Source organism: Labeo rohita, chromosome 7 (genome assembly GCF_022985175.1).
Source record: "Labeo rohita strain BAU-BD-2019 chromosome 7, IGBB_LRoh.1.0, whole genome shotgun sequence".
Classification (NCBI taxonomy): domain Eukaryota; kingdom Metazoa; phylum Chordata; class Actinopteri; order Cypriniformes; family Cyprinidae; genus Labeo; species Labeo rohita.
The window spans coordinates 12,876,444-12,901,108 of NC_066875.1; the positions used below are offsets into that span (position 1 = coordinate 12,876,444).

Below are 24,665 nucleotides of genomic sequence, written 5' to 3' on the forward strand. Positions count from 1 at the left end.
ATGAAACAGTCGAACTTGGGAAAAAGTGACTCAGATAGTATTAACATGAACAAAATTGATTTTGTAGCATTTCTCTGTGCAGTGGTGAATGGCACTGCACAGGTGGAAAGAAGATCTGACAAAATCAAAATTGTGGTAGAATGTGCAAACAGATTCCTGAACTGCATCGGTATATCAGCAGAACAAATTCACAAGATTCTAAAATCTAAAGAAGGAAAAACGGAAGGGAATCTAACAAGTTATGATGCATCTCAGTGTAGTGATATATAGCATTGTCATGTCTTTTCTGTTGCTTCATTGGAATGCCAGGAGCCTGATCTCTAATGGGCAGGAGTTTAAAAAATATGTAGCAGATATGAATAAATCTCCTGATATAATTTGCATACAGGAAACATGGCTATGCAAATCATTTCTATTTTAGGTTGAATGGATATGAAGTAATAAGGAAAGACAGGAACAATGGTAGAGGTGGAGGATGTGCTACATTCATAAAAGAGAATGTGATATACAGATACGTAAATATTGAAAGTATTTCAGAGAGCATATGTATAGAAGTAATGGGTATACAGGGGGTAGTCAGATTGTTAAATTTCTATAATCCTTGTTTGGAAATATCTATAGATATTCTGGAAAATGCCATGGGAGAAATATCAAACAAAATGATTATATGTGGTGACTTTAATGCTCATAATAGCATTTGGGGTAGTAAGAGCACAGATAAAAATGGAAAAGTAATAGAAAAATTCATGGAAGAGAATTCTTTGGTGTGTTTAAATGATGGCAATCCAACAAGAATAGACATAGTAAGAGGAGGAATGTCATGTTTAGATGTCACAATAGTTTCAGCATCATTAGCTGGTAAATGCATATGGTCAGTATCTGAAGATAATATGGGAAGTGATCATTTTCCAGTGATTTGTGAAATTCAATATAAGATTCAAATGCAAAATTTTAATTTTGGTGTAAGATAAAAAAGCAGATTGGGAAAAAATTAAAATGTTGTGTAGAGAACAATTTGAAAATGTGTCAGTAGAGGGCAGTGTCGATGATAGATATGGCAAAGTAGTGAATGGTATTTATTTTGCTACGATAGGGAGAGAAACCGGAATAAGTGCAGTCTGGCATATGATAAAGAAGATGAATGGAATTGATAGCTTTTAAAGGATACCTGTAATGGAGGAAAAGGGTAAGATAGCCATTACAAATAAAGATAAAGCTACAATGCTGGCTCAAACATTTGCTAGAGCTCACAGCATTGAAAATTTAGATGATGCATTCTTAGTAAGGCGGCAGCAAATTATGAATATTTATGGAAATTCTTGCAAGAAAAAAACAAGACTTTAATAGTATTTTGGATGATGAGTTTAACTATTTTGAATTAAAAACAACTATTAATAGTTCAAAGAATACAACACCAGGTAAAGATATGATAAGTTATAAAATTTAAAAAAAAATTACCATGTGAAGTATTAAAAACACTATTGGAATTACATAACTATATTTGGAATGAGGGTGTCCTTCCTAAACAATGGAAGACTGCAATCGTACTTCCTCTAGTTAAGCCTGGGAAGGACATAACAAATCCTAGTAGTTATAGACCTATCGCTCTTACTTCTACGTTATGTAAAGTAATGGAAAAAATGATAGTAAGGCGATTGAACTACATCCTGGAGAAAAGGGAAATGTTATCAACATTTCAGTGTGGTTTTAGGAAAGGTAGATCTACAGCAGATGCTTTGATACTATTTGAAAATGAAGTCAAAAAAGCTTATATAATGAAAGAATACATGTTTGCAGTATTCTTTGACATAGAAAAGGCTTATGACACTTTGTGGAGGGAAGGTCTGCTAATCAAACTGAATAAAATTGGTATAGGTGGAAAATTCTATAATTGGGTTTTAGACTTTCTATTTGAACGTACTTTTCAGGTTAAAATTGGAGAAGAAATATCAGAATCTTATAGCATTCTAAATGGAACTCCGCAGGGTAGTGCAATTAGCCCAATATTGTTTAATTTAATGATTAATGATGTTTTTGATAAAGTTAAAAAAATAGGAATAGGATTAGCACTTTATGCAGATGACGGAGCGTTATGGAAGAGGGGACGTAATATTAAAAATGTAGCTAAAGGTATACAGGAGTCGATTAAGAAAGTGGAGGAGTGGTCCCTGGATTGGGGTTTGAAATTCTCAGTTTCCAAAACAAAGTATATGTTATTCACAAGGAACAGGAAGATTGAACATATGGATTTGAAGTTATACGATCAAGCATTGGAAAGAGTGCCTGTTTTTAAGTATCTTGGTCTATGGTTTGATGAAAAACTAACGTGGAAAGTGCATATAAATCAAATTGAGTCAAAGTGTAAAAGGATCATAAACTGCATGCGTGCAGTTGCTAGTTACAGTTGGGGAGCTAGTTGCAGTGCATTGTTTTGCATGTATCAAGCTTTGATTCGTTCTTGCTGTGATTATGGATGCATTATCTACGGGTCAGCAGCCAAATCTCTACTGAAAAAACTAGATGTTATACAATCTAGAGCATTAAGAATATGTTGTGGAGCAGTTAAAACATCCCCTGTAAATGCAGTTAGGGTGGAAATGGGAGAAATGCCTCTAGAGCTTCGAAGGGTAAAATTGGCAATGACATATTGGGTGAATCTTCAACAATCAGTAAATAGTCATCTTACTCGTAAAGTATTGGAGGAGTGTTGGGAATATTTATGTGATGGAGGATATAGTTTTGGGTGGAAGAGTAGAATATGGGCTAAGGAGTATGGTATGGATAATAAGATTTTCTGTCCTAATATACCACTCGCTGATGCCCCGCCATGGACAGTCCCTGAACCACTTGTAGATTTGAGTTTACTAGACAAGCCCAAGGATGAGTATATTGGAAAGGAGGTTAATGCTTTTTTAAATAATACATTCTATTCAACTCTACAATTATTTACAGATGGATCTAAGGAGCCTGTTAGTCAAAAGGTTGGTATTGGTGTATACATTCCTACATTTAAAATACGGATAAGTTTGAAATTGCCTGATGATTTGTCTGTATACACGGCTGAACTAACAGCTATAATAGTAGGATTGCAGTGGGTTGAAGAAGTTAGGCCAAGTAAAGTCGTAATATGTTCAGATTCTTCTTCTGCTTTAATTAGTTTAATGCATGCTAGATCAGACAGAGAAGATTTACTAATGGAAATATATCTATCGTTATACAGATTAAAAGAGGCTGGAATAATTGTATATTTCTGTTGGGTGCCAGCACATGTTGGGGTATCTGGTAACGAAGTTGCTGATAAACTAGCAAAAAAAAGCACTAGATAAGAGGGAGGTGGATGTTCAAGTACCTATGGGAAAAAAGAGGCAAAATCGGTCTTAAAGAAAAAGTTAATAAATAAATGGCAAATTAGATGGGATAACAGCAGCACAGGGAGATGGTGTTATAGCATTACACAGACAGTAGGGAGAATGAATTGTCAGGGAAGAAATAGGAAGGAAGAGGTGTGGCTGTCCAGGTTAAGAATGGGACATATAGGGCTGAATTCAACTTTGGCACTTATGGGTTTGCGTGAAAATGGTTTGTGCGATGTGTGTGGTGTATCAGAAAATGTATTTCATGTGCTTTTTAGGTGTGGTAAATATAGTGTGTATCGTGATTTATTATTTAGTCATTTAGGGGAGGAGGGAATAAGGCATGAATATATTTTAGGAAAAGGTTTAATGGATGGACAAATATACACAGCCCTAATTAGATATATAAATGACTCAGGTGTAGGATCTAGGATATAATTTGGATGGGAATACTCTACCTAATCTGGATTATGTAGAGCTAATCGTAAGTGGTAGAGGAGCTGAACACGCAGCGCTATCATGAGCATGTGCTCTGAGTGCTCCATAGATTAAAGGGAATATGAAACATAAAGGTTGGAATTATTATTATTATTACTATTATTATTATTATTATTATTATTATTATTATTATTATTTTTTATGTTTGTCCTTTCTCAAAATTCAGACTCATCACCTATGTAAGTTTAATGTAACATCCAGTACAGTAGGTGGCGATAATGCTCCTAAGGAGTTGGTCGCCATTAAACAAGAAGAAGAAGAAGAAGAAGAAGAAGAAGGCATTTTGCCCGGACCAACATGGCGGTTGTGTTGCTAGTGGACATGACGTATTTCCGCTTTTAAGTGGAGCTCCACTCGCCCCTTCTATTCTCCTCCTCCTCATTTATTTAACTATGGTAAAAATCTTCCTTTATTAGATACGTTCTATTTCTTCTGCCACTTAAATATTTGATTTGATTGTTAATTTAATTTCTCCACTTCCTAGCGGAAATTCAATCATTATGTCCCTTTTTGCCAACTGATCTGCTATCGCCTACATTCCAGTGTGAACTGGTATCCAACCAAATTGTTTCTCTATTCTCATTTTTAGTGCATGTAAATACTGAAGCCTATATATTGCTGAAATATTGCAATCCAAGTACTCCCGCCTTTTATTTTTAAGCTTCTAGTTGTAAGTGCCTACTTTCTGTTTCTACCCTGCCAAATTAGGGTTATCCGATCCAACAGTATAAAAAAGTACTTTGATATTTAAAAATCTGCATAATAAAGTATATTACACGTTTTTTTCTTATACTGTGTGTTGCCTGGTTTTAGTCAGTTGTATTTTCTATTAGTAAATCGACATTACAAGGATTACAAAGCAACAAGGTACTCCACAACGTCTTTTATTTTGCTCTATGCAAACGTATTATTTCCGTTGCTGGCAGATTTTGAACTTTCACCCGGTCTCTAGTCCTTCCTCTTCCGTTTACAGCGATAGCAGGTATGGTGGATTTGTTTATGCGCTTAAATGTGATTCAACTATCTACTGTCATCTGCTGTTTTTGAAGATCAAATATTTGATATTAAGAGTTCTACGTGTAGTTCGTATTCTAACGGAGGATATCCTTGCCATATTAAGTCAATTAATAGTCTAATAACGGATTTTTGTTACTGCGTGAGTTGACGCTGGGAAGTTGTCATTCACATCCTTTAAACGTGAATGTGTCTGATTATGATTTTGCAGTTGTTACTCTATTACAACAGAATGAAAGTGTAACGCTGTTATATTCGTTTATTGGGTTAAAACGCATATTTAATAGATGTTTGAACATTTGTAGCTTATGAGCAAAACTGTGCTTATTCCGCCACTGAGCTTGACTTCCCCACAGGCTTTGACATTTCTTGAACAGGCATAATTAAAGATCTTGTAATTTTTCAGGTCAAGATGGTGCAGCGCCTGACTTACCGACGTAGACTTTCCTACAACACTGCTTCAAACAAGACCAGACTGTGAGTGTAATTTCTGCTTTGGTGCTAACAGATCTTCACCATCCACCGACGATCCACAATATAGTGTCTCATGCAGACTTCAAAAGCTGTCTTTATCGACTGCATTGTCCCTCAGGTCCCGTACGCCAGGTAATCGCATTGTGTACCTGTATACCAAGAAGACTGGCAAGGCACCCAAATCAGCATGCGGAATCTGCCCCGGTAGACTGCGTGGTGTAAGTAGTACACTGTATACCGTTCTTTTCTGTGTGCTTAACTACAGCAATATCTTGAGTATGCTGATAAAAATGGTGTTTAAGGTTAGATGCCAAAATATCTGGTGGAATCTAGAAAAAAAAAAAAGAGCAGTGTTCTTGGCTCTTGTTTTATTGAATACAGCTTTATCACAAGTTGAAAAATATTTCGTAAAGTAATTGGTATCATCACTACAATATTTATATTGCATTTAAGTGTTCTAATGCCACTCAGTTAGTGGCCCAGTATATTATTGTTAAAGATGTGTCCAGAATAGTTCATCATAGTTTTAGTGACAATGACATAAATTTTAAACCAAGTATGAAAAATACCAAGTATTTTTTTTTTTTTTTTGTTATTAGTTTAACAGAAATTAAATTTTTACCAAGGGGGATGATTTGACCACCAGTCTGACAATGCTTTATTTGCAGCAAAATCAGAGTACATGCAGCTTGCAATTAAAATTAATATAATGAATAATTGAGTTACAAATTTATAATAGCCTAGTAATTTTTTAAATATAAAGTCCAAATTTTTATTTAACCAACTAGTTAGAATACATTTTAGGGGAAAACAAAGGATTTGATGATATAACTGATGTTCTACAAAACAACAAGCTTTAAAACACTTTTTTTCTTACTGCTGAAAGTTAAATAATTTACTGTGAAATCTGTTTTCTCTCAGATACTTTTACCAGTGTAAGCTTCATGATGAATACTTCTACATCACTCTTGTCAACGTAGTCCATAGTTACAATACATATTTATCTTGACTTAAGCTAGTGGTTCTTTTGGGAGAAACAGTAGGAGGGCGTTTTACCCCAAGGGGGTGTCTTCCCCCACTCTAACCCACCTAGTGTCTTTTGGAGTAGATTATATCTAATATTAGATAAAAGAAAATATGATCTACAATGGTGCAACAGATTTTAACATCTATTGGAAGTCTTAGTAGCTACATCAAATTGGATTACAGAATAGTTTTTATTTATGTTAAACTAGATATAAATGAACACGTGATTTAAACCATTTTCTAATGTTTGTTCCTCGATAGATCCGTGCTGTGAGACCCCAGGTTCTTATGAGACTCTCAAAAACCAAGAAGCATGTCAGCCGTGCGTATGGTGGGTCCATGTGTGCCAAGTGTGTACGAGACAGGTAACTGACTGAGACCATTGCATTAACCTATTTGTAAATTAGCAGATAAACAGTAGTTTCATCCGAAAATAGTTTGACTCATGAAAAGTACATTTTGTTTTGTTGGCACATTTAAACATAACAGAGCTGAACAGAGAAAAGAGAGTCAGAAAGAATAAAGAAAAAAAAAAAGCCAAATAATCAAAACAACTTATGATACGATTTTCTTTTAAAGCACAAAAAGAGGTACTGTTTAAGTTTTAGCTGTAAGTACAGTCTTGTCCATGGCTGGATTTCATAGTTGTAATCTACTGGATCTATGCAGTGGTTTCACTGGAAACATTTCAGCATTTCACTGGACTTGAGGATTGTCACGGAGCAACTTAAAACAGAGTTCGTACAAGGTGCTTAAAGTGCTTGAAGTACTTAAATTTGACTTTTTTCAAATTTAAGGCCTGGAAAACCCTTGAAAATAGCAATATTCCTGAAGAGGTACTTAAAGTGTTTGAATTATTGAAACACAGTCTATCTATGAAATAAGTGTTTAATTTTTCCAATAAGCACATCTTTCTTGCAAAATTCACACAATTTCCAAAAACAATACTTTAAAAAAATTTACTACCTAATATTTTTTTTTTTTATTTTTATTTTTTTCCCTCCACGCTTATTTCTGTGTCGTTAAAGTAGTAAGCTAAACCAGTAGTAGTTGTGACAGTGTCATCTAAACATGGCTGAAGACGTGAAAAGAGGAACAGATGAATCAAATCAGTTAAGTGAGTCATTTACGCTGGAACCACTCCGGTTAATTCAAACTCATGACTTCGATCATTCATTTCAGGTGATTTACTAGCAAAAACCAGATCACATTAAAATAGCCATTTATTTTTGAACTTCAGCATTGGAGCTTTTTGAAACTCTGGACAGTTAAACCATTGTGTCTCAAAATTATTTGAAGTGCTTAAATCGGATCGTATATCGCAAATCATTTGATTTAGATCGGGATTTCGGCGCAGGTTTATAAATCATTCCATGAATAAATGATTTGCAATCTGTGCTCCGAGTCCTGATCTTAAATGATGGTTCGCGAATCGTTATTCAATGATTATTCAATCATTGTATTATTATTGATTTAGATCGTAACTTCGGAGGGGGTTCGTGAATCTTTTGCTTCAGATCGAAATTTCAAAGCACGAATCACAAATCATTTGATTTAGATCAGAACTTCAGAGCGGGTTTGTGAATCTTTGCTTCAGATCTTCAGATGCTGTAGTTAAACTCTTAAAGATAGTTCACCCAAAACTGACAATTCTGTACTGAATTAATCACTTTCATGTTGTTCCAAACTAGGGCTGCACGATAAATAGTCAGTAAAGCCGGTTCTGTTATCAGTAGTAAATCTCCATGTATGTGCTTTCAAATAGAGCAGCATTTACTACACTGTAGGGCTGTGTATTGCCAAGAATCTAGCGTTACGATACGCATCACGATACAGAGGTTGTGATACGATATGTTGCGATACATTGTGATATTGTAAACAAGGCGATATATTGGGATATTTCTTATTTTATGAATAGGACATAATTTTAGGAAAGCTGTAATTAAGAACACCCCACCATATGCAAACAATTCAATGTTATTGAATCACTTTTTGTGCAGTACGAGTAAAGGGGGAAAATAAAGTGCTTGCAAGATTTATTAGTTATTAAAATGTAAGCTTTTATAAACAGACCATATATATTTTAATACCCTGCTTTACAGTTTAAGTTTACAATTGTAACCATGTTACAATTAACGAACTTAAGAATTACATCTGCTTAATATTAATAAAAAGTAAAGTGCTTACAGTATTTCTAAAGAAAACAAAAAAATTGAAAAACAATACAATAAATACAGGTACTAGACATTCTGAGAACCTTTTTGTTCTGAGAATTTCGCAAGTTTTGGATTTTGCAAGTTTTTCAGTTTGTAATTATGCTCCGCGTGGAATCACTGAGACTGCCACGCAAGCACCGCCTTAACTGCACAAAACAGCCCCACCACGAGAGAAAGCGGCAGGCAGCCGCGCCCGGCGCGAAGGCCCTTTCACGGGACGCTGCATTTACTACTAGCATTTACTACAGCCGTAGTTCACTGACAAGCTATGCAAAACCACGCAGACGATATCATCGATGTTATACGTCAATATTATCAAACCGTGCTGCAATAAAGTTTTTTGCGTAGCTTCTAAGTGAACTACAGCTCTGTGTGGTGAATGCTGCTTTATCTGAAAGCACGTGTAAATACCACATTTAATAACATGTTTTTACTGAGTGTTTGAAATTAATCCTTCTGTGAGATGTTGTGGCTTCTTACACGGAATAATGCACGCAACCTATTTCATAGTATTCTAAGCAGTGATAAAAGCTACGTCAATTAGCATTGCATTATTGTATACTTTATTATAAGGAAAATGATAAGAAGAACTCGGATACCATACATTATCGTAGTCGTGTTTATTAGTCACGTTGAATCAATGAAAGTAGGTAAATCTTCTTTTTATTCAGCTGCAGTGATTGTGATTTCCTGGATTTCTTCTGTGGGGCGTATTTGGAGTTTCCACGTCAGAGTGCCCTCTGGCCTTCAGATGGCGAGTTACTACTGATCACAGAACCGTGCTTCACTGACAAAATGCGCGCATGAATATCGCAGCTTTTCTTAATATCGATTGCGATATTACGATTTATCATGCAACCCTATTCCAAACCTATAAGACCTTTGTTTTTCTTCAAAACACAAATTAAGGTTCTTTTTTTTTATTAAGTCCAAGAGCTTTCTGAACCTGCATAGACAGCTACGGAACTACCACATTCAAGGCTAAGAATGGTAGTAAGAACATGCAGAACCACCAACCTGTATGCATTTTGTGTAGCAGATTCGACCTCAAAGTACGCTGGTATGGTAACCACTCTAAACCAGTGGTTTTCGAAGTGTGGTAAGAGTACCACTAGTGGTACCCAGGCTCCCTCTATTGGTGTGCAGGGGAATCACTAAATTAAATATAAATTGTTAAAACACAATGGGCTGGTTTCACAGACAGGGCTTAGATTAAGCCAGGATTAGACCATAGTTAAAGTAGGACATTAAAGTGATTTTTATAAACTTGCCTTATAAAAGACATTACCATTGTGCATCCTGAGGCGAAACGAGGCCACTGAGCTTTTTTTTTTTTTTTTTTTTTTTTCTCCGAATTGCGAGATATAAACTCGCAATTGCAAAAAAAAAAAAAGTCAGTCAGACTTAAGTATTTTAAGAAGTTTAATGTAATGGCTTCAGTTGTAGTGGTATGTTTATTAGGATTAATCTGTCTACAATAACTGCGCTCAGACCCAGAGGATATGACTCATTGAAGATGATCAGATCAAAACTGTTATTTCTGAATAATCGACTCTGGACTTGGGTTATTATTTGGATGGCACAAATTTGATTTAACAGCAAATCGAAATACTAACAGAAAGAAATAAAAGAAAAATGACACGGTTTGATTGTATTATGATGATGATGATTTCGTTCTGTTTGAAAAATGGAAAAAAAAACTTAAGCCAGATTTTTCATATTTTTTTGTTCATGGGTAAAAAGAGAGCTTATGCTTTAGTATTTGTGCGTGGGCGGCCCTGAAAAGCCACTTTTCAATTCAACCTGTCTTTACTGTCTGTTCCATCAATTATTTTCCGCTAAAACTGATCGTGCAGACAAAACCGTAGGGCCTAGAGAGCTGAATCTTGGCCAAATGGTAGAGCTCCCGCTGGGGGACGTTGTGACAAAGTATCGCCCTAATCGGCCTATAGGTGGCGCTACAGCGATCAACAACGCGAAAGTGGTCATAACTTCTAAACCGCTTGTCGTAGACTCAAAATTTTAACATTTTTGGAATCCTTGGATCAATACAAATTTAAAAGTGCCCTGTGATTTGGGGTCCTGGAGGCCCAGTTTTCCCGCAAATGTTAATTATGTCCGAAACCTACTTTTTTGATTTAACTAGTCCTAGGTTTTTCACCCGATCGGAACCAAACCACTGCAGAAATGTTCTCTGGACAGTGAATACCAATAATTATCAAAAAAAAAGTTGAAATTTTGACTCATCGTTGCAAAGGGGCCCCAAAAAGTTTGTCAGGTGGGAGACCATTTTTACTAAAATGGCTATAACTCATGAACCAAATGAGATATCTTCACCAAACTTGGTACACTTATGTATAAGCTCAATCTTTGGTCAAATAAAAAAAATTGCACAGCTCTGCCACTTGGTGGCGCTATAAGCCTGAAAAAACATAAAAATGAATATAACTATGCAACCGTTGGTCCGATCGACCTGAAAATTGGTATGCAGTGTCTCTGTCCAATGTGCCATAAGGGTCTATGAGGACATTGGCGTATCTCAAAAAAACATGGCCGCCATCAACCAATGAAGTTTGAGCACCCATTAGACAAGGTTAACGGAGGTCAATCGGAACAAAACTCACTGGGCATGTTTGACTCATGGCCCTAAAGGTCTGTAAGAATTTTGAAAGAAATCGGCCACTAGTTGGCGCTAACGAGTTTTTGGCTCTGTAATCACTCACGTGGTGTTTCACACATCCACACAATATGCATATCATTTGATAGATCTCCACATGATGAACAACTTTGCCTCAAGAACCATTGCTGTCAATCAAACCGTTCATTAATTATTCACAAATATGTGAAAAACCTACTTTTGCGAACTAGTCCTAGGTTTTTCACTCAATCTCGATCAAACCACTGCAGCACAGTTCTCCAGACTCTCTAGATCAATAATTATCAAAAAAATGTGGAATTTTGTCCTTTGGTTAGCTATAACGGGGTCATTTAGAAAAGGGGCGTGGCCACACATATCCAAAAGCCTATAAAACCTAAACAAAAACTCAAAACTTTACAAAAGTTGGAGAAAACATGTGTCACATGACTCTTAACAAGCATGCAAAGTTTCGTGAACATCAGACCATAGGTGGCGCTATAACAGTTAAAAAGGCTTCAAAAACACAAGCTGTGTATGGTAAATGGCTTCAAATGGCTAAATAAATGCTAGTATATTCACATAAACACTAGATCTTAATATCATTTGATAGATCTCCTTATGATGAACAACTTTGCCTCAAGAACCATTGCTGTCATTCAAGTCGTTCATTAAATACTCACAAATATGTGAAAAACCTACTTTTGTGAACTAGTCCTAGGTTTTTCGCTCAATCTTGAGCAGACCACTGCAGCACAATTCTCTGGACTCTCTAGATCAATAATTATCAAAAAAATGTGGAATTTTGTAATTTGGTTAGCCATAATGGGGTTATTTAGAAAAGGGGCGTGGCCAAAATACCCAAAAGCCTAAAAAACCTAAACAAAAACTCAAAACTTTACGAAAATTGGTGAGAACATGTGACAGATGATTCTTAACAAGCATGCAAAGTTTCATGGAAATCGGACCATAGGTGGCGCTATAACAGTTAAAAAGGCTTTAAAAACACAAGCTGTCTATGGTAAATGGCCTCAAACTGCTAAAAAAATGCTAATGTATTCACACAAACACTGCAGCTTGATATCATATGATAGATCTCATCATTCTGAACAATTTAGTCTCTAGGACCATTGTTGTCAATCCAACTGTCTTTAAATATTTGATTTTATTTAAACATACTTCTGTAAACTAGTCCTAGGTGCTAAACTCAAAATTCATAAAACCACTGCAGTAACATTCTCTGGACTCTCTAGATAAACAATTATCAAAAAAATGTTGAACATTAGTGTTTAGACAGTGAAAACATCGCAACATAATAATAAGATCATGATCTACTGTACTCTAAGTCTATAAAATCTAAAAGAAAACAAAATTTCACAAAACTAAGTAAAATCATTATTATATGATTCTAAACAAGCATACAATTTTATCAACATATGGCAAAAAAAAGCAATGTTACAGTTATAAACTTAAAACAATGCATCGCTTTTTAAAACGCCATGTAATTGCAACTTTAACCACTAGATGGCAATAGAAGACCACTAATGCATCATTAAACAGACTAGAACAGTGCATTTAATGGCTTGTTTTCAATGAATTTAAATTTATGCTTTCACTAAATCACTGTTATAACATTTCAAATAACATTTAGTCAAAGTTTAACACTTCATTTATTCACATATATCATATTTGACAGTAATACAAGATTATGATTACTTGCACTTGCATTACTTGCACTTGCACTAAACATTTTGTCACCTGCCATTTATTACACAAATCTCTTATGTGCAACAAAATGTGCGTGTGTAGCAATGCTTAATGAACATTAATATAACAGTTTAACCATTTAATTTCTCTGTTTGTGAGTGTATTCTCCATCATGGATGTTTTAGTGTGTTAGCCACATATTTTGCGTTGGACTACATCTTAAATCCACACAACCTTTTATGATGCTAAACAATCATCAAAAATGCTCAATTATTCACACAAACGATAGATCATATCACATCTCCTCATTCTGAACAACTTTGTCTCTAGGATCATTGTTGTCAATCCAACTCTTCTTTGAATATTTGATTTTATTTAAAAAAAACTACTTCTGTAAACTAGTCCTAGGTGTTAAACTCAAAATCCATAAAACCACTGCAGTAACATTCTCTGGACTCTCTAGATAAACAATTATCAAAAAAATGTTGAACATTTGCATTTAGACAGCGAAAACAGCGCCACATAATAATAAGATCATGATCTACTGTACTCTAAGTCTATAAAACCTAAAAGAAAACAAATTTCACAAACCTAAGTAAAATCATTATCATATGATCCTAAACAAGCATACAATTTTATCAACATAAGGCAAAAAAAGGCAATGTTACAGTTATAAACTTAAAACAATGCATCGCTTTTTAAAACGCCATGTAATTGCAACTTTAACCACTAGATGGCAGTAGAAGACCACTAATGCATCATTAAACAGACTAGAACAGTGAATTTAATCGCTTGTTTTCAATTAATTTCAATTTATGCATAGACTAAATCGCTGTTATAACATTTCAAATAACATTTAGTCAAAGTTTAACACTTCATTTATTCAGATATATCATATTTGACAATAATACAAGATTATGATTACAGTGAAACCTGAAAATGATATATAAAATCTTAAAAAGACAAGACTTGAACTAAACATTTTGTCACCTACCATTTATTACACAAATCTCTTATGTGCAACAAAATGTGTGTGTGTGTGTGTGTGTAGTAATGCTTAATGAACATAACATAATATAACAGTTTAACCATTTAATTTCTGTGTTTGTGTGTTTGTGACTGTATTCTCCATCATGGATGTGTTTTATTGTGTTAGCCATATATTTTGCGTTGGACAACATCTTAAATCCACACACCCTTTCATGATGCTAAACAGACATGCAAAGTTTCATGAAGATCGGAGCATAGGTGGTGCTATAACAGTTAAAAAGGCTTCAAAAAGCAACATTTCTATAGCAATTATCCTCAAATTGCTAAAAAATGATATGCTCATATATTTTCACAAACACTAGCTCTTCATATCATATGATAGATCTCCTCAATCTGAACAATTTTGTGTCTAGGACCATTGCAATCAATCCAACTGTTCTTTAAATATTTGATATTATTCATAAAACATATTTTTATGAACTAGTCGTAGATTTTTGACTCAAAATCAATAACACCACTGCAGTAACATACTCTGGACTCTCTAGATAAATTATTATCAAAAAAAATGTTGAACATTTGCATTTGGACAGCGATAACAGGGCCACTTAAAAAGATGATCATGAATCGCTGTACCCAAAAGTCTATAAAACCTAAAAGAAAACAAAATTTCAACAAACCTAAGTAAAATCATCATATTATTATTTTAAACAAGCATACATTTTATAGACATTAGGCAAAAAAGGCAATGTAACAGTTATAAAGCTTAAAAACAATGGATCTGTCTTTAACGCCATGAAATTGCAAATATAACCACTAGATGGCAGTAGAAGACCACTAATGGCTCATTGAAATGAGTAGAACAGTGTTTTCATGGTTTGTTTTCAATTCATTTCAATTCATGCATAGACTAAATCACTGTTATAACATTTCAAGTCACATTTAGACAAAGTTTAACACTTAATTTATACACATGTATCATATTTGACAATAATACAAGATTATGATTACAGTGAAACCTGAAAATGATGTATAAAATCTTAAAAAGACAAGACTTGAACTAAACATTTTGTCAGCTACCATTTATTACACAAATCTCTTATGTGCAACAAAATGTGTGTTTGTGTGTGTGTGTGTGTGTGTGTGTGGTAATGCTTAATGAACATTAATATAACAGTTTTAACTATTTAATCTCTGTGTTTGTGTGTTTGTGAGCGTTTCTCCATCATGGATGTGTTTTAGTGTGTTAGCCATATATTTTGGGTTGGACTACATCTTAAATCCAGACAACCTTATTTGCTCGTTCGAACTCCTCCTAGACCGTTAGTCCGATCTTCACCAAATTTGACTCGGATCATTTTCAGACCATGCTGGCAAAAAGTTATGAATTTCGTGTCGATACACAAAACCGTTTTCGTTTAGCGCATCAACGAATTTGCTGGAAAGATGCCAAACTACATCTGAGGCTGTATCTCTGCAAAGCCTTGACATATTGACACCAAATTTTATATGTGCTATTGTCACCACACCCTGACCACGCCACATTAATTTGGTAACAGCGCCACCTGCTGGTCAGAAGTAATACACCATTCATTAAACATTAATAATGAAATTTTCAAAAATGCTAATAACTTGTGATTGCATTAGCCTAATGTAATAAAACTGGTCTCAAAATATTCCTTGGGTCATGCCGACAACATACATACCAATTATACCATACTTGGCCGAACTTCCTTTCCGCCATTTTGATTAATGTACAAAACCTACTTGTTCGTACTCCTCCTAGACCGTTGATCGGATTTTCACCAAAATTGAGTCAGATCATCTTCGGACTGTCCTGACTGAAAGTTATGGATTTCGTGTCGATAGAGTAAACCGTTTTCGTACAGAGCCACTACAGATTTTAGGCTTGATGCCAAAATGATTGAGGCTGTATCTCTGTAAAGCTTTGGCATAATGACATCAAACTCTGTGTATGTCATTGTCCCTTCACACAGAACACATCACATCAATTTGAAAACAGCACCACCTATTGGTCAAAAGTTATAAGCCATTAAATTATATTATTGGTTGTAATTATGGTTTTTCAGCCATTTCAACTGATATCATCCTAAAATGACTTTAGTTACTCATTGTTACAGTCGGTCTGTTGCTCCTTGCCATGCTTAGCTCCTCATTCTGCCTCTGTTGTGCTTGGCCCCGCAATTGCTGCTTGCAGCTATATTTAGGGGCCAAGCACCAGAGGTGCGGTGGCACCTATTGTATCCGTTGGCATTGTATCCGTTGGCGTTATTATTATTCCGTTCTTCTTCTTCTTCTTCTTCTTCTTCTTCCTCTTCCGCCGCAAGTCTATGGCAGCCCATAGAACCGCTTGCGGGAAAGTTGTATAATTTTGCACACTGATAGAGGACAGTCCCAACATTAACCATAGCAAGTTTGGAGTCTCTAACTCAAACTCTCTAGCGCCACCACTTGTCCAAACTTTCAAAAGATTTATGCTAATAACGTTTGAACCATAAGTCACACAACAAAAATTCTTTTTTCCTCTGATTCCTTGGCTTATGCCGAGTTGAATGGACACCAAAATTCAAAAATCGTAAGGTTTAGTTTTTTTTTATTCTCAATTGTTCGTAAAACCTACTTTTTCGAACTCGTCCTAGGCCGTTGCACCGATTGTCACAAAAATTGATCCAGATCATCTTCAGACCACGCTGGCAAAAAGTTATGGAATTCAAGTCGATTCGTCCAGCCGTTCACGAATAACACGCGAAAGAATTCTACGAAAAGCTAGCAAAAATCAATGTGAGGCTATATCTCCGTAACAGTTTGGCATATTGACACCAAACTTGGTGTGTGTTATAACAAGCATGACCTGAGCCTACCTGCAGTGTTTCGGTGCAGTGCCCCCTAGTGGTCAGGAGATACGAAAAATGGCTATTTTTCTTTATAACGTCTGAATGATTTGTCCAAAAATCACAAAACTGGTCTCTTTAGATTCGGTGTGTCATACCGAGTCGAACCATATCCAATTTTCCCATGTCAGCCATTTTGGGTGTCGGCCATTTTGAATTTAGCTTTAAAATGCTGTATCTTGAGAACCGATTAGCGTATCGTTTCGACATTAATTACAAAAATGTTCGGTACCATGCCCTGAATGTACATAAAAATTTTGGGGCCAGCGCCACCTTGTGGTCAAAAGTTATAACGAAATTTCAAAAATTGCTAATAACTTTTGCGTACATTAGCCTATTGAAATGAAACTGATTTTGATAGATTCCTTCGGTCGTGCTGAGAACACCGATACCAATTTTGCCAATTTTGGCTGAACTTCCTGTCCGCCATTTTGATTCATGTTGAAAACCTACTTTTTCGAACTCCTCCTAGACCGTTAGTCCAATTTTCACCAAATTTGACTCAGATCATCTTCAGACCATGCTGACAAAAAGTTATGGATTTTGTGTCGATACACGAAACCGTTTTCGTTTAGCGCATCAACGAATTTACTGGAAAGATGCCAAATTGCATCCGAGTCTGTATCTCTGCAAAGCTTTGACATATTGACACCAAATTTTATATGTGCTATTCTCACCACACTCTGACCAAGCCACATCAATTTGGTAACAGTGCCACCTACGGGTCAGAAGTAATACGCCATTCACTAAACATTAATAATGAAATTTACAAAAATGCTAATAATGTTTACATTAGCCTATTGGAATGAAACTGATGCCAATAGATTCCTTGGGCCAAGTCGAGAACATTGATACCCATTATGCTGAAATTGGCCAAACTTCCTGTCCGCCATTTTGATTAATGTACAAAACCTACTTTTTCGAACTCCTCCCAGACTGTTAGTCCGATCTTCACCAAATTTGACTCAGATCATCTTCAGACTATGCTGGCAAAAAGTTATGAATTTCGTGTCGATATACGAAACCGTTTTCGTTTAGCGCATCAACAAATTTGCTGGAAAGATGCCAAACTACATCTGAGGCTGTATCTCTGCAAAGCTTTGACATAATGACGGCAAACTTTGTTTGTGTCATTGTCATTTCACACAGAACACGTCACATCAATTTGAAAACAGCACCACCTGTTGGTCAAAAGTGATAAGCCATTAAATTACATTATTGGTTGTATTTATGATTTTTCAGCCATTTCAACTGATATCATCCTAAAATGACTTTAGTTACTCATTGTTACAGTCGGTCTGTTGCTCCTTGCCATGCTTAGCTCCTCATTCTGCCTCTGTTGTGCTTGGCCCCGCAATTGCTGCTTGCAGCTATATTTACTATTATTATTATTATAAAATATTTTTATTTCTTTCTGCTGGTATTTCGACATCAAACTTAAGTGTTCCAAATAGATATTCCAAGCCCAGAGTCGGTTATTCAGAAATGTTGATAATCTTAAATGAGATTTTATAATAAAAAAAAATAATACGCCTAATAATAATAATAATAATAATAATAATAGTATTATGATTAGCCTGTTATTATTATTATTATTATTATTATTATTATTATTATTATGTTTTGTTTGTTTATAGACGTAAGGTGCGACAGCACACCCTGTATTTTTACAAAAGCAATTTGTAACGTTTTTTTTTTTCTTTGTTACTGTGGAAGTACATAAAATAAAGCAGACGTTTATATTATCACAATGTAAGGGATCGTGCTGCCGCCGCCGTTGACCCGAGAAGTGCAGTGTTGCGCTTTATGTGAGGTGTGTTTGCAAGAAATATAGCCTATGCAACAGCCAGCCGTTATGAAGAAACGTTATTGTGACTCATTTGCAGAGCCGTACATCAGACAAACATTTATTCTGCATAATGGGACAGACAGTAAAGACAGGTTGAGTTGAAAAGTGAACCCATGAACAAAAAATACGAAAACAAAATCTGGCTTAATTTTTTTTTTTTTTTTTTTTATTTTTCAAACGGAACGAAATCATCATCATCATAATACAATTACACCGTTTGTCATTTTTCTTTTATTTCTTTCTGTTAGTATTTTGATTTGATGTTAAATCAAACTTATGCCATCCAAATAATATCCCAAGTCCAGAGTCGATTATTCAGAAATAACAGTTTTGATCTGATCATCTTCAGTGAGTAATATCCTCTGGGTCTGAGTGCAGTTACTGTAGACAGATTAATCCTAATAAACATACCGCTACAATTAAACCATTACATTAAAATACTTAAAACAGTGTATTTCTATAACTTAAGCAGTGTGCAGATCCTCCTTTATGTCAGGACTGTGGCGAAGGCAGCACGGACAATCGCTTAGCTTGCTCACATAATGTAACCATATATCTTCTATAATGGGAAAATCATATCATTTTTATGACATATGTCGTTTTAACGAGAAAAGATCTCGTTATTATGACATAGCTGAGTGGAAAAAAAAAATGTGTGTGGCAGCAATGCGTCACCGTACTGTAAGAATCACGTCTCGTGGTTTCCTGTGCTGCTTTGCCAGAAAGTGTCACAAATGAAGAGAAACAAAAGTTAGAATTGCGTGTTATAAACTCGAAAAAAGTCAGAATTGCGAGATAAAAAGTCGCAATTGCGAGAAAAAAGGTCAGAATTTATATCTCGCAATTCTGACTTTGTAACTCGCAATTGCGAGTTTATATCTCACAATTCTGGCTTTATAACTTGCAATTGCGAGTTCATATCTCGCAATTTGGAGAAAAAAGTCAGAATTGTGAGGTTAAAAAGTCGCAATATTTAAAAAAAAATAAAAAAATTTGTGGCGGAAACGGGCTTCCATGCATTTTAGTCTGGGACTAGGCTTAAAGGTTACTCCACCCCAAAATAAACATTTTGTCATTTGTCACTTACCCCTATGATGTTCCAAACCTGTAAAAAAGCTTTGTTTTTCTACGGAACACAATTTAAGGTATTTTTGATGAAAACCAGGAGGCTTGTGACTGTCCCATTGACTGCCAAGTAAATACCACTGTCAAGACCCAGAAAAGCACGAAAAGCATTGTCAAAATAGTCCATCTGCCATCCATGACGCTCAATCTATCAATATGCTGTTTTTGTTAAAATCAAAGCATAAAGAACGTGGAAGATATATCCATGTGGTGCGGCTGACACAGGACACCGTATGCAGTTTGCGTCCATTGGATATTCTCCAAAATGGCTCTACAGTGACGCAGATGAGACGAATTGTTGAATAAAGTCGGTATTTTTATTTTCTTTCAGTACAAAAAGTATTTTCGTCACTTCACAAAAAAACCACTGATAGCAGATGGACTATTTTGACGATGCCTTTTTATGTTTTTCTGGTTCTTGACAGTGGTATGTACTTGACAGTCAGTGGAACAGTCACAAGGCTCCCGGTCATTCATTCAAAGTAACTTAAATTATGTTTAGAAGACGAACTAAGCTTTTATGGGTTTGGAACGACATGGGTAAGTGATTAATGACAAGATTTTCATTTTGGAGTGGAGTAACCCTTTAAGCCTCGTCTTTAAAACCGAGGGAATACACTTTCATTTAATCTTTGAGTCAAGTGTTTTTTTTGTTTTTTTTTTTTGTTTTTTTTTTTAATTATATAACCTGTTCACAGTGCATTGTTAATGTTCAAACTGTGTATTTACAATGTTAACGTGGCTGACAACAAAAAATGTTCTTATTAGAAATAAAACTGCCTCATTTTTTAACTGTGCAGAACTGTAGCTGAATAGTTAGGCCTACTATCCTACTGTATTTTAATGTTGGTCATTATGGTGGTACTTGGAGAGAAGAATATTTTCTGAGGTGGTACTTGGTATAAAATTTGAGAACCGCTGCTGTAAGCTACACAAAAACCTGCTAACACCTCGGTCTACATGCAGCACTCAAATCAAGGAACTGAAAAAGAGTTTGACCACTTAGAGCGTTTTTGTTTTTTGTTTTTTTTCCTCTCTTTCTTTTCTCGGTTTTGCATTTACATTTTTTTTCAGTGTGTTTTATTTCTCTGTTTGTGTTTGTTGCAATGGATTAGAAATATGCTTATGAAAATACCCAAGGTGGTTTTAAGAACACAAACTGTACATTGCCACAGTAAAGTGTTTATTGTCTTATTTCATAATTCAAATCGTTGCCTTTCTGTGCCTTGAACGTGGTAGTTCCATTGCTGTTTATGCAGGGTCAGAAAGCTCTCGGATTTCATCAAAATTACCTTAATTTGTGGTTCAGCGATAACCGAAGGTCTTAAATTAATTCACCCAAAAATTAAATTTAGCCCATTATTTACTCACCCTCCAGGCATCCTAGGTGTATATGACTTCCTCTTTTCAGACGAATCCTGAGTTATATTCAACATTATGCTGCCACTTCTAAGCTTTAGAATGGCATGGGTGGGTGTTTCTCACCATCAGTCCAAAACAAGTCCAATAAAGTGCATCCATAATAAAAAGTGCCTCACACAGCTCCGAAGGGGTGAATAAAGGCCTCTTGTAGCAAATCTATGCATTGTTGTAAGAAAAAATATCCATATTTAAAACGTAATAGTCACTTTAATCTAGTTTGCGCGTACTGGTCACATACGGAAGCCTTTCCGGGTTGGATGACACATGGGTGACTCATGCGCCAGTGAGTCTCGCACAGACCAATGTTTGATTATAGTAGCAAAGGAAGCAAAGTTTCCTTGCTTTAGAGCAAAGGAAAACCAGTTTTCTCTTGGTTTATATCGAAATCCTCTGACATCTTTCTTTACAAATCCTCGTTTTGTACCAATTCGTGACCGGTGCTGTGTTTACCTCTCTCCACAGCGTGTTCGTGTTTGTCACTTCCGAGCAGCGCGTGCGCAATGCATATGTCCTACGTCATCCGCCCAGAAAGGCTTCCGCGTATGACCAGTTGACACAAGCTAGATTAAAGTGATGATTGTTTTAAATATGTGATGCTTTCCCTTAACACTACAAAAACAGTTAACCTATCAAAATAAACCACGTAACACATTTAATAAAGGTGTATCGATGCCCATTATCTGCCAGTCATGTGTAAATTATGGCACTCAAAGTTTAATTTATTCATTTACTTTTTATTATCATGAGATGGCGGAGCCTAAGAACGCAGTCCAAAGTACTGTAGCTGGTCGCTTCAAACGATCTTGTCTCAATCTGCTCAATCTTAATGTCAGTGCCCTAAACAATGTTAAAATGGACTATTTCACATCCAGAGATGAAGGATTGGATGATGAAGTTACTAAAAAGGAGGAATCCGATGACAGTCTGTTTTATGCACAATGTGTGAACAGTTGTGCTGCACTTGCTTTTCTAAATGTAAACTACAAGGTTCATGCTATCTAAATATACAAGGGGTGATCGAAAATTTGGAGACTATGCCCTTGATAAACAATGGAAAACAGATGTTAGTCTGTTTGTGTAATGATGCAGTATAGCGCTCCTGACTTCAGAGACTTCGCTCTTCTTAAACCGTGACGTAGGCCTGTCAACGATTAATCACGATTAATTGCATACAAAATAAAAGTTTAAGTTTGCCTAATATATGTGTCTGTACTGTGTATAATTATTATGTATATATAAATACAAACACATTCATGTATATATTTAAGAAATATTTACAAGCATATGTATTTATTATAATTTTTATATAATTTATATTATATATAAATAAAATCATTTTGTATATTAATAACATTTCTCATATATATACACATTAATTTGTATTTATATATACATGATAATAACACACAGTACACACACATATATTAGGCACACTTAAACATTTATTTTGTATGCAGTTAATCGCGATTAATCGTTGACAGCCCTACCGTGACGTAAAGTGAAACCCATCTCACTTTAAAGGGGTCATCGGATGCCCATTTTCCACAAGTTGATATAATTCTTTAGGGTCTTAATGAAAAGTCTATATTACACTTTGGTTAAAAATTCTCAATGGTTGTGTAAAACAACACCCTTTTTACCTTGCCAAAATGAGCTCTGCAAAAATCATCTCATTCTGGTCGAGGCTGCTTTAAATGCAAATGAGCTCTGCTCATCCCGCCCCTCTCTTCTCTCTGTGGAGAGACGAGCCTGTTTACTTTAGCCCCTAAACTTGCTAACTAGCACATTTTTAGGAAAGATTCATTAAAAAAACCCTTATACTCACTTCTGCTGTTAATGAAGCTGGAATGATTCATGCAAACATAGACGGATATATGTAGATCGGGAGGTGCATTCCCTTCACAAACAAACGTAATCTACTGCATCTTCAGCGGCTCAGATGTCGGGAGTAAATGACAACCACTACGTTCATATTACATCCAGCAACACAACACCTCAATCACTCAATCGGAGATATTCTTGTCTAACTTACATCCCTGCTCCGGCATCGAAACAAAGAGGGTGGACTGTTACAACTGCTCTGAGGTACAACGCTCATGTCAGTCAACTATTGTGGGAGCGGCCTCTGTCGGTGTGACGTCACACCGATAGGCATCTGAGAATGGTTTGATTTGAAAAAGGGGATATTATTTTTACAGAATAATTAAAAATCACTGCATGGATGTTTATCATTATAGGGTAGATTTGTACATACACTGCCAACACACATTAATGTTCAAACAACATGTAAAAGTGAACTTAGCATCCGATGACCCCTTTAAACCAGTTTTTCTCAAAATTCCATTTCTGAAAATCAGTTATCAGCCAACTTAAGATAGCCATAACTTTCGTTACGTTCAAACTATGGACAAAATAAAAACCTAGTACCTGTTTTTTTAAAGGATTTGAACTCCGCTTTCCTATTCAACCCCTAAAAAGGAAAATTTCAGCATATGTTGGGTTTTCCTAGATTGCATCACATGGATATTTTTCTTACAAAAATGCATCAAATGACTACAGGAGGCCTTTATTCACCCCCCAGAACAGTGAGGTTTTTTTTATTGGACTTGTTTTGGACTGAAGAAGAGAAACACCTGCCCATGCTATTCTAAAGCTTGGAACTGCCAGCATAATTTGTAATATAACTCAGATTAGATTTGTCGCATACAGAAGGAAGAAGGAAGTCATATAAACCTAGGATGCCTGGAGGGTGAGTAAATGATGGGGGTAATTTTCATTTCTGGGTAAACTCTCCCTTTAAGGTTTTGGAACAACATGCGTGTAATTAATGTCAGGATTTTCATTTTTTTTTTTTTACACTGTCCCTTTAATAATTGTGTTTGATCAACATGTGTTTACATCACTTTTCAGGATCAAACGAGCTTTCCTCATTGAGGAGCAGAAGATCGTGGTCAAAGTACTGAAGGCACAAGCACAAAGCCAGAAGTCCAAGTAGAAGTTGATGTGTACTGTTTAAATAAAAGAATTGGAGACCACTGTTTTGTGTCCTTATTTTCCTGTGCAGATAAATGAACATCACTCTAAATAGTGGCAGGAAATTATGTCTGAGGAATTAGTAAATATTTTGGTGATGGGTCAGTATCACCATAGAGAGCCTTTCAACCCTCACAATACTCAAAAAAAAATTGTCTTCATTTCCCAATTTGCTTTGTCATAAATAGTAGACACTCAAATACTATGGAAACATATTAGCTGAGCTCCCACACATTATTTTTTATATATATATATATTTTTTTTTTTATCGATAATTATGGGCCATTATTCGAAGCATAAACCATAAGATATATTCACCCTGTCATGGACGTATATATTGTTAAATATATTTTCATTGCAATATTAAGATGCAAATTATATTTTCTGAAAGGTATGATGTCCCTTTCTTAAATG

The 24,665-nt window shown here is 35.5% G+C and overlaps 1 protein-coding gene across 1 annotated transcript; it reads left to right on the forward strand.

Annotated features, from left to right (window-relative positions):
- The first annotated feature begins 4,768 nt into the window (after nucleotides 1–4,768).
- rpl34 (ribosomal protein L34) lies at nucleotides 4,769–24,253 on the forward strand. Its single transcript, XM_051115958.1, has 5 exons — nucleotides 4,769–4,833; nucleotides 5,272–5,342; nucleotides 5,458–5,557; nucleotides 6,627–6,730; nucleotides 24,129–24,253. The coding sequence occupies exons 2-5, from the start codon at nucleotides 5,278–5,280 to the stop codon at nucleotides 24,211–24,213; spliced, it is 354 nt and encodes a 117-aa protein (XP_050971915.1). The 5' UTR covers nucleotides 4,769–4,833; nucleotides 5,272–5,277; the 3' UTR covers nucleotides 24,214–24,253.
- The last annotated feature ends 412 nt before the right edge of the window (nucleotides 24,254–24,665 follow it).

Coding starts and splice junctions, on each gene's coding strand:
- rpl34 (XM_051115958.1), top strand. CDS start 5,278: ATGGTGCAGCGCCTGACTTACCGACGTAGACTTTCCTACAACACTGCT. Junction 5,343..5,457: donor GCTTCAAACAAGACCAGACT/GTGAGTGTAATT, acceptor ATTGTCCCTCAG/GTCCCGTACGCCAGGTAATC. Junction 6,731..24,128: donor GCCAAGTGTGTACGAGACAG/GTAACTGACTGA, acceptor ATCACTTTTCAG/GATCAAACGAGCTTTCCTCA.